Source organism: Diorhabda sublineata, chromosome X (genome assembly GCF_026230105.1).
Source record: "Diorhabda sublineata isolate icDioSubl1.1 chromosome X, icDioSubl1.1, whole genome shotgun sequence".
Lineage (NCBI taxonomy): Eukaryota > Metazoa > Arthropoda > Insecta > Coleoptera > Chrysomelidae > Diorhabda > Diorhabda sublineata.
The window spans coordinates 13,412,361-13,428,943 of NC_079485.1; the positions used below are offsets into that span (position 1 = coordinate 13,412,361).

The 16,583-nt window shown below is 33.5% G+C and overlaps 1 protein-coding gene across 2 annotated transcripts in view; it reads right to left on the minus strand.

Moving 5' to 3' along the window:
- LOC130450781 (adipokinetic hormone/corazonin-related peptide receptor variant I-like) overlaps positions 1 to 16,583 on the minus strand; it is an 80,015-nt gene that overhangs the window by 27,263 nt on the left and 36,169 nt on the right. For both annotated transcript variants that reach the window (XM_056789407.1, XM_056789406.1), the window contains exons 3-5: positions 5,911 to 6,059; positions 3,881 to 3,980; positions 117 to 324 (exon numbers count right to left, since the gene is read on the minus strand). In XM_056789407.1, the coding sequence (XP_056645385.1) occupies positions 117 to 324; positions 3,881 to 3,980; positions 5,911 to 6,059 (457 nt within the window). The remainder of the gene's footprint in view (positions 1 to 116; positions 325 to 3,880; positions 3,981 to 5,910; positions 6,060 to 16,583) is intronic.

The following is a 16,583-nucleotide window of genomic DNA, read 5'->3' on the forward strand; positions in this document are numbered from 1 at the left end:
AGCACCTTCGATTAGATGACAAAATTGATATACATGTCACAACAAAACCCCTGTTGATTGGCCTAATCTTCACTTTACCTAAAAACACTCAAACGTGGAACAAATTAAGTACATACCACTCGTAGGATTCCTCGTTCTCCTGAATATTTCGAGTAGAATAGAGGCGTACGAATATATAATAACAACCAAGGGTAAAGCGTACATCATCATCATCCCCATGATGAGGTAAGCTAACTCGTGGGCGAAAGTGGGGAAAGCGTTGTACGTGACGCACTGCTGATACCACGTTACGTTAGGATGAACTTCTACATGAAATACCAACATCTGAAACAAAAACAACAGTTAGAAGTTTATTCAGTGCTTAGTTTAAATCAGTTTTTGATATTTTTACTTAATCCCTCGAAAGTTTGATTAAAAATTTTTATTCATCGAAGTTATGTTGTTTTAAATTATTTTCATTCCATAGTTCACAAAATAAATCGATTATCAACCTTCCTACACCCGCGCACATGTCTATGAGACAAAAAAAACAGTTTTTTGTAAACATTTTTTTTTCTAAGAACTTTGAGACTTTGAGATGAAATTTTTAGGTTATAAATGCTTTGAAAATGAATTATGAACGTATTCGATTGTTGTTCGAGGAGGAAAATTCAGATTCCAATTACGATAATGAATTTTATAGCGAAGTTGAAGATGGTAGTCCACCCCAAGAAGAAACACCTGATTTTAAAGATGAAAATTAATCTACGGACAGAAAGAATGATTCTCAATCAGATTCAGAAGATTATGACAGAGACTAGTGGAATAAAACTCCTGGATCTTAAGGGTGAAGCTAATCTTGGAAACTATTTATATTCGGATTGTTCCGTGCACAAATCAAGAAATAAACCGCCTAAAAGATAAGTTTTGACGAGAAAGGGACTGCGTAGAGACCGATCCAATAGAAATTGAAGCGTTGTTGGGTTTCTTAATCTTTGCAGGAGTAAGAAGAAATGGTCGACTAAGTACCAAAGATTTGTTCAAAACTGACGGTCTTCCTCGGAAATATTTCAACTACCTATGAGCTGGAACCGATTCTATTTATTACCTTCGGTTTGATGACAAGGATACTCGTAGAGAAGCTTTTAGAGATCGCTGCCCTTTTAGGCAATATCGAAGCCAAACAAATATGACAACAACTTTGACAGACGCTAAAATGTTTTACGAGGGTGTATTGCTATCTAGTTAGCCTAGACCAGTTCCATGCATAAAAAAATATTGCGTTACCATGGTAACGAACAATAACTTATGAAAAGTGTCAGTATGAAGTTTGACGTACCTTAAAGGTAAGCAGATTTACAAAGATATGCTTAATACCCTTAATGATCAATGTCCTTTGTAGGCGACCGTGAAAAATTGGACTGCAAGCTTCAAAAGAGGTAAATTTTCCATTGAAGATGATGAACGATCGGGAAGGCCAGTTTCTGTGTCAGTCTCCGAAAATATCGATGCAGTTCATGACATGATTTTATCAGACCCTCGAATTGGGCTAAAATGGATATCTGAAGCACTAAATATAGTTCACGTCAATTTGGATAATTGCTGCAAAATGGATCCCCAAATGTTTAAATGTTGACCAAAAGCGTGCAAAGGTAGAAGCATCGCGTTCGATCTGTGCTTGATTTGAAAACGATGTAGACTTCATAAACCGAATTGTTACTATGGATGAGACTTGGATACATTTCTACGATACAGAAACAAGGCATCATTCGATGGAATGGCGACACTCTGGTTTTCCAAGACCTAAGAAGTTTCGTGTCCAAAAATCTGCTAGAAAAGTTCTTGCTTCAGTTTTTTGGGATTTTCATGGAGTAATCATGATTGATTTTTTGGATAAGGGTAGAACAATAACTGGAGATTACTATTCGACATTACTGACCACTCTGTTTTTGCAGGACAACGCCCCTGCTAAAATCTCATGTTGCAATGCAAAAAATTTAGGGTTTGAATTATTAGAACACCCCCCTTATTCCCCAGATTTGGCTCCGTCCGACTATCATCTTTTTCCTCAACTGAAAAAAAGTTTAAAAGGTCGTAAATTTTTTTCCAACGAGGAGGTAATAAAAGCATTTTTTTTGAAAGGTCTAGAGACGTTACAGGTTCGCTGTAATAAATATTTTGACATTGACATTTTGTTTGGTTCTATAGTAGGCTCAGAATTTTTAAATATATCCTCGTATCCACAAATCATGGAACTGTATGTAGGAAAACAACCTGGAGGTCCCTATAATATTGATGACTTAATTTAAGAACTATGCAACTGTGCGAAAAAAGAGCTTCCCAACAGTTGATTGAATTACGAGGTCGAGCTGAAAAAACTGGTGTATTTGGACATCGCGGCAACCGCAGCCTTATATCATATATACCTAAAAAAGGCAAGAATTTCTTATTTTTGTCCAACATGTACGATGGTCAAAATATTGATGAAGAGATTGGCAAACCACACATCATTGTGGGCTATAAAGCGACACGGTCAACAAAATATCTGAAACGTATAATGTTCTCGAGGCACAAATAGTTGGTTTATGGTGTTATTTTACAGTTTGATGAACATGGCATGAATAAATTCGTTTATTTTATATCTAATGAAAAATGCTTACTGCCAAGGACACTGAGGTTAAGACTCAGTGAAATACGCAAATTCGATGGTCCTGAATCTACAGCTGCATCTAACAACAATAAAATTGGCCGATGTGGATATTGCGCATCAAAGAAAAATAAAAATATTGTACCAAATATTTTTGTTTAGAGCAAACTGCAATATGTAACTAAATTTATGTTATAATGTTTTCAAGATATGTGATTTTTAAGAATTAAAAAATATTTTATGTTTGTTTCCTAGACTATAAGAAACAAATGTAACTTTTTTAGGTTGTTGTGAAAATACTAATAGTCATTGAAGTAATAAATAGTTAACAATTGATATTTTTTGTTTTATTACATCCTATAGTTCCTGTAAAATGAAAAAAATATAAACGTTTTTTTGGAAAAATAAGCATAGCACACCGTGCTCGGATATAGGAAGGTTAATTAGACTTTAGTTGTTTAGTGAAAGAAAACTTCTTATCGGTTCGAGTGACCCGAGTCGCTCAAAAACGAGAATTTAACATGCAAATACAACTGAATATTTAACTGGATTCTCCTTTCGCACCATCAGTCAAGCAAGAAAGCTACTTTTTGTCATGGAAATAGAAATTCCTCGTCGTGTCAATTTCGTACAATGTTTTACATCACTCTTAGGCTGGATCCACACTACAAAGTCGATTACGGTTCGTTCGCGATCCGATCTCGGTCTGGTGAATTCCAATCACATTCACATTCGACAATTTGACTTCGTTCACGAAAAAATGTTCTTGGTTTTAGGTCTCTTCTGTTTTAAAATTAGCTTTTATTAATAATTTTTTATCAATCTCTCAAAAATTATTAAAAAAACCTAATTTTAAAATAGAAAAGGATCTAAAATCATGTCATTAAACATTTCGATTGAAGAATTAGATGTTATATCTTTTAATCTTGATGAAGAAAATAATATCAACACAATGTGACAAGTTCGATCTCGCTCAGACAAAATTTCTGATCGCGATTGGAATTGGATTCGACTGGAACTTTTACAGATATAATGAATGTACACATTGTCTTTCATCTAATACTATTTCACCGGACCAAGATCTGACCGCGAACGAACCGTAATCGACTTTATAGTGTGGATCCAGCTTTAAAGACAAGTTTGTGTTCCCAAAAACGTTTTAACATACACCGTTTGACTCTTCGTTAAATTACTACTTAGTACTTTTAAGAAATATTTCAATTATTTATTACTCCGAGAGAAAAGTTAACTTACCTGGGGAGCGCTACAAATACAGGCTCCTATCCAAGCAGCAGCAACCATGAATTTCTCTCTTCTACCACCCATATCCAATGGTTTTAATACCGCATAGTATCTATAATAAATAAAGTTTATTTAATTTCTCATTTCTTATATATTTTATATATTTATCTAGGCTGGAAACTTTTAAGAAAACCATTGTATATATCACAGTATATCTATGTGATTACTAAAACTTTATTTATGTTTTCGAATCGTCTTGATTTTAGGTCTCTTCTGTTATAAAATTAATTTTTTTAAATAATTTTTGAAAGATGATTAAAAATTTTGACGTTTCGATTACTTTAATAAAAATATCATATTGTCACTGTAAATTTGCGCATTTATATTAATGAATAAATCACCCAAATCATGAATATTAAAATAAAAATATTATCTATATCATATTTTGATAAATAGTCGAAACGCCAAAATTTTTATATATCTTTCAAAAATCAGAGACCTAAAATCAAGACGACTTGAAAACATAAATAAAGTTTTAGTAATCACATACATGACGCTATATACTGTGAGATATACAAGGGTTGTCTTAAAAGTTCCCAGCCTAGATATTTTTCAGTATAGTCTCCTTTTAAGTCTATACCCTTTCCAAATAATAATCTCTCTCTCTAAAACCTCTCTTGTAAGTGGAACTTTGAGGTTAGGAAACAGGAAAAACTCACTGGAAGCCAGATCTAGTGGTGGAGTGGTGAAGCAATTTGAAATGCGAAACTTAAGTTATAGCGATCACTGAGGAATAAGCAATTTCTTTGTTTTCGAACGCTGTCGCTGTTTCGTCGCTCTCTTTACCTCATAAGCTCATTATACGTTATTTTTGAAGATAAATGATGAACTTCTGCCCATAAATATTCCTATAAACGACCGCCTGCACTTTTCCTTTTATTTAATCTCTCATAGCAGCGTTTCAACTGAATTTACTAATTAAAGATGCTGTGTTGCCAGATCTATTTCTTGCACAATAAAGAACACGATATATGCAAAATTTTGGTAAAATTTACTTTAAATGAACTGAAAAAATAGGCACACGAAAAAAATTGAATCAAAATTCACGTTAAAAGTTTGCGTGTTTATATAGGAAAGTGATTCAAATATAAGTCGGAATTTTGCTATAAAAATTTTTGTTATTAAGTTATAAAGTTAAATTTTTTCATAGTTTTTCTGTACCTTCAATTCTTCAGCTATATCGCTTCGTCGAACCTCTAAAATGAATTTTTCTTTAGCGCAGATTTTCTCATCTTTAACAGTTGTTTTGGGGCGTCGCCTTAAGTTATACATACACTTGAGTCTTTAAGAGGCCTTCATCTCCGAATGGCTTCAGTATTTTTCGATAAATTTCTGCGGATTTTACATTATCTTTGACCAAAAAAATAATAATCCTCAACAGATACTGGTACATCCTACTCACTCATGGCTATAAGTATACTAAGAAACGAGGTTACGTGGTCCCGGCTGCTCTTTAAGCTTCGTAATAGACCATTCTAGCATATAGTGCTCTTGGAGCAGAGCCCTATTGTGGCCTCATCGGATGCTACATCAATATAGAACTGAATGAATAGCTAAACATAGAGCAACACCCCAGGCCTAAGACAATCCAAAAGATTCATAACCATATGAGCCAATAACTTCTCTTGATGACTAGAAACGGCATTAAACTGGCAGTCGATCTTCTGATAGATCACTGCTCCATTAAATATCACCTTTAGAGGATGATCATGACAGAGGACAACTGCAGATTCTGCGAGGAAGCCATGTAAACAGCAGAGCATGAATAGTATGGGAATGTCCTGCCCATTTCGCGCTAAGAGGCTTAAGTACCTTGAAGTAGTAGTAATAACATTGTGTGGGATATAAGAACGAGTTTACGCTAGGTATAGGTGCAGAGTTAAGTCCAAACGATCACCAAAACAATCTACAACATCCAGTGCAACCTTATACGCTAAGAAGTAGATAAAACATGTTTTGAGGATGGTATATTTGATACATACCTATCCATACTGATGCAAACGAGTATAAAACTGGACAGATACAGTCCAAATATCCTGAAAAACATCAATATCCTACACAATGCATCCCCAGCTAACCATTGAACTGTAAAAGCCCACGCTATTTCCAAAGGCATCATCAGGAACGCAACCTGTAAAGAAAATAGTATGGAAATTATATCATTAGATTTGACAGTTATTTTGAATATATTATCGAAGATCCTTAGGGTTTCAACTTTATCCCATAAATTTCTTGGTCTATATTTATTTTTGATTTTTATTATATAAGGGAACTTTTTTCTCTCAATCAAACCGTTGGAAATTATACCGTTTAAAAATAAGAGTTACCAAATATTACTATCCATTTCTCGTATATCCCTTCTAATACTAAAAAGTTGTCACGTTGTCGGAATCGTATAGAAATGATTCATGTTGGCAGTGGGATCGAAAATAGATGGAATATTAGTATTCAAATTCAATCAATTTCGGCTTTTGAACTCGTAGGATGTTTGATTACATGTTTTCAAGGCGTCCCTTGAAAAGAAAATCGTCAAGAATCCAATGAAAAATATATTTACATAAAAAGATCAACAAATACTCATCGTATTCAAATTTGATTTCAATAGTTGGAAAATTCAACGTTTTCATTGGAATAATTTAATACTAAGAGCGATTTACTAAAATATTTCATCAGAAAAAGAATTTCTGATTATATTGAATAGAATATCACTTCTCTAATTATGAATTTCACGGCTGCACGGGTTTATTATGTTTATTATCCATTAAATAGTTTGTGTTTGTGTGTTTGTGATTCCCTAGTTTTTCGATAAAACTCCACCAAACACTAGTAATGAGCGAGCCTGGTATTTCTCTTGGGGTTTTGGTCTTACTTCTACAAGACAAAGACCAAACCTAGCATTGCAATACTTATACAAGACCTAGTATTACTACCGACCTAGAAAGCAAGAAGACTTAGGTACTAGGTGGATTGAATAGTCTACTTGCTGTTTCTACCGATCTCAAGCTCGGATAAAGAGATTATTGCTAAGGCAAGCAATTTACCTATAGTAAAAATACACTCAAACTCACAGAATCAATCTATAAGCCTCGTATATTACGGCACGAACCAATATGCTGCGATTAAGGTGTTGGAATGATGGTTTATGGAACAGAGAAAACCATGAAATAATATTGGAGCTGAATCGAAGAAAAATTGATCTTTGAACACTTTCTTAAACTAGAAAAAAGTGGAAAGACACTTCCTACATTTAAGACAATTAGTAGTAAAGATCCAGCATGCTTAGAAGTCGATAAGAGCACCAGAATCGCTGGAAGTTTGAGCGTCCACCTCAAGCAAGACAATATTATGTCCACCTCAAGCAAGATGCAGATACAAGCAAGATGAAATAACTGGCACAGGTCCACTGAAAGGGAAAAAATTGGTTGACCAAACGAGCATTTAAGGAGAAGCCAATCACTAGAAAATCAGCAGGCAGACCTTCAAAGATATGGGGCGAATCTAGACATCGACATCTCAAGATCAAAACTAAAGAAATTGGAGGTTTGAGGGAAAGCCCTAAGATAAGTGAAAAAAGAAAACTAAACTTTCGTTTCAACCTGGTAGTGGTGGGTCCAGGTTTCATCTACAGTTGTAAATAGACCCAAAAAAGGAAGGTCGTTGACTTGAGTCTTCCGAGCTTGTCAACATAATCCTACCTGAAGCAGTTTTTACCTTTTCCACAGGCAAATGCATCTCATGAAGACTAGAATGTCAATTTATCAGGACTCATCTCTTTGGAGAATTGCAAGCCTGTAAAATGAGTTACCAAGGCACGTCTTTCCCGAACACTATAATATCAATATCCACAGGTATCTCGAACTACTCGAGTGTAATAACAGATATAGTCAGATACGTACGAAGAACAAGATGAGAAAGGAAGGCACAGATTGACTGAAAAGAGCAAAATCGGATGACCAAAAAAGCAGTTAAGGAGAAGCCAACTACCAGAAAATCGGCAGGCAGACCTTCAAAGAAATGAGCTAAATCTGAACATCGACATCTCAATATCGAGACTGAAGAAATTGGAGATTACAGGACAAACCCTAAAATAAGTAAAAGAAGAAGACTTGCATTATCTCGATATGCCTATAGCCTTTTGCTCCTTCTATCTCTCTATCTCTCTAAGCTCAATCTAACTGAAGAATTAAAGTGATTTTTCAAAAACTCATTGCGCTGGGTTATCCAGCTACGAACGGTGTGCCTGAACGTAATGTTCAGATCCTTAAACATCGATTAAAAACCATTGCTGACGATTCAGACCCCATGTATACAAAATTGGATGCAAAATCGTTCACTTCGACGATCAACAAGTGGAGATAAAGCCTCAATTCCAAAGAAGAAGGTTAACTTTGCCCCCGAACCAGAGGGAGATGATTTGGAACCTACCTTCCGGCCTGAGCTAGACTCCAATACCAGAGGTTCCAGTTGCAGGGGCCGCTCCAGAGCCTTCCACTACTGATATCAAACGTTCCGACCGTCCTTGCAAAGCGCCCTCTTATTTGAAAGAGTAAATAACGTCTTAATAAGCGTGGGAGACTGTTGTGACTGTCATCGAGAAATTAGGCGCACCTGCGTCGTAGTAGTAGTACCATTTGATGGAAGATTTCGATGATATAGCAGGTTGATGCAATTGTTCACTTTTCCCAGATACGGACACTTTTCCTCTCTCATTTGCTTTCCAAAAACAAATATTTGAAACTAAGATATGGTTTTGCAGTTTTTTTTCTCGCAATTTTAGTGATTCAAACACTTTTCTTGATTCTAGGATCAAATTAATGATCTTATTTATAGTTTTTGAGAAAGAATTCCAATCCTCAAGGTTATTGGAATTTGGATATTCGTGAGTGGTAATATTTGAAACTACTTCTAGCTATTAAAATAATGATAAGTGCTAAAGAACCTGTCACTTTCGAAATACTCTTCGTCGCCTATGATGTTGTTGAGGCTCAAAACGTATTATTTGTATTAATTTGAATAAACAGGAATGGGTGTCTCGTACAAGTAGCTTGAAGTCTATTTAATATTTTACCAGTGAATTTACAGAAACTTGAATTATGTTTGTATGTTTCGAGAAACCAGCGACGTGGTTTTCGTTGAAATGTGCACACCAAAGGAAATTTAGTGTAAAGATGTCGTCTTAAATAATGAATGATCACATCCATTAAAGGGTGAACAGGAATTGTAATTAATTTCTTCAAATTATTCTAAGTAACGTTTTGCACATAATCAAGAAAATTTCTATCTGTTGGTCACTAGTTAAATAATGAATACGAACGATATTCCTATAAAAAATTTAGAGAACATCTCAGCTGCTTTCTTTCAACATAAAACTCAAATTTCTTATTTCCATCCAACGTGTAATTCCTCTTACCAAGGGCTGGATTTAAATTAGAAACGATTTTTTAATGTCGGGAGCAATTAATAAATGGTTGGAGTGCATGGAATTTATCACAAGATTAGAATTATGTCTTGGTAAAAACTAGAAATTTATTTTCTTCGCTAAAATCTAACAGTTTTTGGCTAAATTGAAAATAGGCCATAGAACTAAATATTTTACATAGAAAATCTTGAGCATGAAATATGGACATTTAATAAACATATTTTCATATGCTAAAGTTGTTAAAAAATAAACATATCCTTTTCAGAGTAATTTTATACGAGGTATGAACCGAAATTTTTGATACTGATCTGTTACGAAGCGTAGAGAACAGCCATGACCGCAAACTTCGCTTTTCAGTGTACTTATAGCCACAAGAAAAAAGGATGTACAAGTGTCTATTGCGCAACGCATCATTAATCGATTTTTAGTCGAAGATCAAATCACTATCACCGCAAATCCGCTTGTTGGGTGTTGAAGCTAAGAGAAAAATGTCCTAGCATAATCACGTGGCCTAGATTCTTGAAAATTTGGAGTTCGGCTCCCAAGCATACTCTGAGGATGCTCTACTCAATACGGAAGAGAGCAATTCGACTTATAGGCGATCCAGAGTTGACCAGAAACTCTGGACAGTCCCAAATTTGCTTGTTGGGTGTTGAAGCTGGGAGAAAAATGTCAGCATAATCACGTGGCCCAGATTCGTGAAAATTTGAAGCCCGGCTCCCAGGCATATTCTGAGGATGCTTTACTCAATACGGAAGAATGCAATTCGACTTGTAGACGATCCAGAGTTGACCAGAAACTTGGACAGTCGCAAATTCGCTTATTGGGTATTGAAGTTTAAAGAAAAATCTCTTACTATAATCACGTGGCCCAAATTCGTGAATATTTGAAGCCCGACTCCCAGGCATACTCTGAAGATACTCTCCTCAATATAGAAGAGAGCAATTCGACTTATAGGCGATTCAGAGTTGACCAGAAACCTTGTCAGCTTAGAATATAGAAAAAAGGTCGTTGACCTTAGTCTTCCCAGCTTGTCAACATAGTCCTATCTGAAGCAGTTTTTATAAGACCTACTCCTCAGGCAAGTGTCGCTAAGTTCACCTGTAGGTGCTCAGAATGTCAATTTATTTGGACACTTTCTGTGGAGAAGTCCAAGACCCTGTTATAAGCTACCAAAGCACGTCTTTATCCTCTTAGGGTTTATCTCTTGCGCTTGCTTTTCACATAGAGTGAACACGCGTCGATGAAGTGACAGTTAAAGCGAAGTTTACACTGTCAGCGGGACGGTGAGTTTTAGGTCATGGGAGGAGTGATTGTTAACAATTGGTGAAGAACATTTTTTGTAGTTAATAAATTTTTTCTTTTGGATCTGGATGTACGAAGACTAATGGGACACTCAGTATAAACGCAAGACGTTCACTTCTTGTACGCGGAAGTATTTGGTTGAGATATATCAAAGTTTCGTCTTTACGCGTCCCCTTCAAAATTACTTTCGCTGATCGTTCTCCTTCACGCCGGAGTTTCTACGAAAAAATGTCTACAAAAAATTTGTATAATTTAGAAGCCACACCAGCGATTTTTCATACATTTATTCACCACTCTCTCTTCGAGAGGTTTTCACGAAATATACACAAATAATATTGAATGACACAAAACTGTCATGTGCAGCCGAGATTGCCACGCTTATGATAACTTTGTATGGTATATTTAACGTGATTGTCTCTTTTCAGAAATATATTTTTGTTTTGAATTCTTCGGGGATTGTATATCAACCGAAATAGAATAGTTGATTCATATTTTTTTTTTTCATACGAAAAGTCATATTATTATAATGAAAAGTCTGTCGTGAATTGGATGAAAACAGTAATTGGACCAATAAAATCGTCTCCAGTATTGTAGAGTCAAAATATAAATAAATCTTTTCCATGATTTGTTCCCATAAAAGTTTATATAATTCCGATCTGACTAAAATTGTGGGGTAGTTTTTAGTTTCATTCGTAGAATGCAAGAAAGACCTAATATTTCAACCTTTTTTCATTTTTATAAATTCTAGATTTGTATAAATTATACAGTGAAAGTTGCTGCAAGGATTTTCATAACAAAATTTGATAAACAAATTGTACATCTATGGAATTGAAATAAGTATTAATTGTACAATAATTAGGACTTCACTTAAAGTTTGACGAGAATTGAATTGTAATATTGATTTTTTTAATACTATGAAAACTAATCCAAATATGGAAATTACAAGATTCCCGAAAAATTTTGCACAGGTCCTCATAGACAATTATGATCCTACTAATGATGTAGGATTATTTGTTATTTCGATCGATAAGGAAAAAAAAGAACCTAATTGATTGACCTTTTTTGACTTTTGAAATTGTACAGGGCGAGACTTGTGACATGCCCCAATAAATCAATGCCAACAAGAGCCATTCTAGAAAATGATCGACTTTTCCACATTTTTTGTGAAAAAGAAACATATTTTTTCACCAAAATACAGTAATGAAAAATAAAAATCAGTTAAATCATGAATTAAGTGGATAAATATAGAAATTTTGTTTGTTTTTTCAAAATTTTCTTCCAGTCGCCATTAATTATCTTATCAACTCAAACGTGTTATTAATCAAAACCAAATCGTAATATGATCTAAAGAGTGGCCCAGAAACAAATTCACTCTTCAAAATCGAAATTTTACCAGGTTTGTCCCAAAAATATCGAGCTTACCTATCTACATATTACCGACTCGACTTTTTTTTTGATAATACGCATCGACCGCGTGTAATCATTACCATCATTAAGGTTTACAATCATTAAAGTTTAAACTTCTAGGTAGTATTAATGATTATGAATCGTTTATGATCAAAAATTAATCTCCGAGAACTTTTTGATCCAAATTGGAACGTGAAAATATGAAGGTGTTGTGTTCTACAAATATCCTCCGAGAAGCTAGACAATCACTAATATCTAATGATTCGTTGATTACCATGATTATGTTGTAGTAGCAATATTTAAAAGCATCGTATAGCTTTGACAACCTCCGAACAGTCCCGACGTAGCTCCCTGTGACTTTCCTAGGTTTTAAATTCTACTAATTTGAAGATAAAGACAGTTAAAGCACTGTGAACGTGATATTCAATCATACGTATTATTTTACAAAATAATAGAGAATAACAATGAGAAGTGCCCTCGTAACTTTAATTTTTTTAGAAAGGCTTTAGTTTTTGCTAAATATTCAACACAAATTACTAGATATGTGGCGTATGATTTATTTTCAAGATATTTCTATAAAAAAGTGTATATTGAACACAAGCCTCAGACTCAGATTAGTTGCCTCTATAGTCCAGTGAACTCGATTTTCACCTCAATTTCCTTAAAGACTTATCGATTTGCTTGAAATTTTAACAAAAGGTAGTAAATACCTTAAAAAGCAACTTTTACCCTATGTGCTTTCACTCTAGAGGAGAATATCACCACCGCTAAGAGGTGGTGATATTTTTGTTAAAAGCAACCATGAAATCGATAGAACAAAGCAATTTTAACACAAATTATCACATTTTCGAAAAATCATTACTTTTTAACTTATTCGTGATTGAAATTTTTGTTACCAAAAAAATATTTTTGATCGATTTTTCACAAAGAACTGAGTTTGGGTTTCATCGAAAAAATTGTGAGTAGATCGAATGTAGTTTTGAAAAAATAAAAAGAATGTTTTTTTATTATAGACCTAATACAAACCGAAATATTATTTATTAAATGTGAACTTATTTGGTGAACCGAAGATGTTGAAAAATTGAAAACTATATAAGTAGAAAACGGTCAATTTTATGAAAAAAACGTATTGAATCTTTTCCAAAAATTTTTAAAAAATTATCAGAATAAGACTTATAATACATAAAATAAGGGATTTATGACGAAAATAAGATAGAATCCCTTCATTTCATGGAATAAAACGTCATTTCTACCCTTGCAATTGCCACCTTAATTGAAATAAATTATTAAATCACGTCGAATACAAAAAATGGGATCAAAAATTTTGAATGGTTTGGAGAGTTTGATTCTGAAAAAAAATGGTTACAATGAAGAAAGCATTTTTTAATTTTTTAAAAAAATTTCTATTAAATTTAACTTAAAAATACGAAAGATACGTTAAAAGTCATAGAAAACAAAAAATTAAGTTTTTTTCATTAGTTTTTTTTTATTTTATTCTTAACTTCAGAATTAACCGAGATATAACCTCTCAAAAATCACAGTAGGGTGTGATTGGTACCGTTTTGGAACCCTTTCCTTTCCTTTTTAAAAATAAAAAGTTCGATGTATTCCAAATCTTTTTAGCCTAATAGGTCATAATTTGGTTATTCAATCAACTACCCAACTCAAAAAATAAGAGAGTTGAGATAAAGTACTATAACTGTTTTTTTCCTAATTTTATTATCGGAGAGTTTGGTTTTTGGGGGTTGAAATACATTCATTAGGGATTAAAAAACATAATTACTATTCTAGAATATCAGACGATCTTTATTTTGATCCTAAAATTGTCTTATCTTATCTACCCTTACAAGGGTAGATAGAACTTATTTCCAAAATCTAGGCGTCTTGATGGAATTCTGAGGTGATACTATATTTTTACGTTGTTTACTGGACTACTAAGACGGTTTACTTGAGTTGTTGCTATGCAATGCAGGAATGTAAAACATTTGATTCATGAATACGTCGATTCGGCGCAAAATACGAATGTGAAAACTAAGAAATTTTTTTATAGAAAGTCGTCAAACGCACTAATTGGTTAATAGAAAGTTGAGATTTTGAGGACTCAACATAAAATCATTTATGTGAACAAAGAACACAACGCCGAGCTTATTTACCACGTATAATTATATTCAGACATATACAAAAGGGGTGAATTTATTGGTCTCTAAAATATTGTTGAAAGCGACGAAGAGGTTTCTAAAATTACAAATAATAGAGTTGTATGGCTCACAGATTGCGACCCGACGTCAATTATTTTGGTCATTCGACTACAAAATGAAACGCCTGAATATAACCCCTTGTGGACGAGCTAATTTCACGTATTTTTGAAAGTTACTATCGCTTTCGGAACAAATAAAACAGCAAATACTTTGTTACCCAAAAATCCTTCACAATAAGAGAATAAGACCTCTATAAACATACTGAAGAGGCGTTAGAAAGATAAAATTACACGTGTCTTTCCTGTACGATGTGTGCATCCTCCTTTTCAGGCGTGGAAACAAACCCTTCAGATAAAAATGAATAAATCCAACATTTAATACATCGCTTGAATGGTTAAAATAAAAGTTGAATAGAACACCTTAGATATTGTTTCATATTTATGAATTGCAAATAAGTATCTTGATGATAATTACATCGAAATGTGATCAGAAAATGATCACCAAAAATTATTGTCTATCGACTTTGGCTTTCCTAATTTTTGAGGTATCCGAGCCTTCAAATAACTATCTTGAAGATAATTTTTGATAGAAAATAGCTGGGCGAAGGCCATTTAAATACTATGTAAGATGTCATTCGGCTTGTTACGTTTTTCTTAAAACATATTGAATATTCCTTTGTTCACGAATTGTGGCACATTAGTCACTTTTGATTTATCTATTCGAACATTCGAGTTTTTGAAGAAATCAATTTGTTATCGATTTGTTTCCATTTTATACGGAAATTCAAAAAAACTTCGGAATGTATGCTAAAACGTCCTCTATCCAGTTGAGGGCTGCAACCATCCCGAACTTCCATAGATAAGTCCCAGTCTTTACTTTAATATTTATATGAATCTGAGTGGTTTTTCAATTTATAACCCCAACTTCCTCAGCAAGAGACTCTTCTTCAGGAAGTGGTATTCGTTCTCAGTTGAAGTATTTAATACAAACCATGTAACATACCGCATTCATATTTTGTCGCAGAGTAGTCAATTCAATTTTTTTAAACATTCGAGTTTTTGAAGAAATTAATTTGTTATGGACCTGCCAATTCAATGGAAGAATTCATAAAAACCTCGGAATGTCTTATAAATCATTTTGTATCTGTCTATTTCTACAACAATCATAATTAAATTTATGGTGATATCATTATTTATATTCGCTGGTAAGTCAAATAACTTTTTAACTTTGCTTTTTATATTTCACAAAATTCTAGTTATCCTTATGAATTGCCTTTTGTTTCAAGCAATTATTATATTCTTATTTTAATATTTTCTGTGTATTTGGGAAAAAGAACTAATATAATAGAACAGATTTCTATTTGGTTATATTTAAAAAAAATATAAATTCAATTTTTTTATATGCTAGAGCATAAGCTCCTTTTTTTCAAATCTCCTCTACCTACTCGTTCTTTTTTTTTGTAATTTCCATCTGTGTTCCCGTTTTCTCCCCATTTTAAGAAGTTCAACAAAGGATTCAACCAGTCTACAAATTCAATTCATTACAACAATTGGGAATCTAGTTGGAGGCTGCAAGGTATTTAGAAAAAATCCAAAAACACGTCAATTTATGTTGGAAGGGGCAAGCATTATGGCTTATTTAAACTTACTGGAAAAGCCACCCCCTCACCACTAGCAGCATCCCTTTAATTTTTTTAAATTACTTTTCATATTTTTTATGTAAAATTTGGATACTCCTCTTTGAGCTGATTTCAAAAATGTATAATACTTGTAGGTTAAAGTGGTTAGTTTATGAGATAAACAATTTTTCTTTTAAGAGCACAAATTTTACTTATTATTTACTTTCACCTTATTTGCCTGTACTAAAATGGGTTGTACACCAGTTCAAACTCTTTAATCTTTTTAACTGTGCTATTTATTCTACTTAAAAAATCCAAACAACAAAAAACTCTACTTTTTATTAAAGTTTGACATTGTCAACTAGAATTTGTAGTCGCTATTGATAGTGTTATTTGATACATTATTTATTTTGTTTCTCTGAAATGGTTTACTCTTTGCAAGAAAGAATTGAAATTGTAGGTTTATACTACCAAAATAATAATTGTGCAAGAGCTGCTGCTAGAATATTTAACGAATTACATGACGGAAGACATGCAACTCATAAGTATGTAATTCAACTGATGGAGATATTTACCACAATAGGGTCTGTTTGCAATAAAGTGCATAAGCGAGAGGGACTCGTAAATAGTCGTTGTCAACAATAAGTAGAGCGATCGGTGTTTCATCTTCTACAGTTTTCCGAGTTCTACATAAATTCAAGTACCACC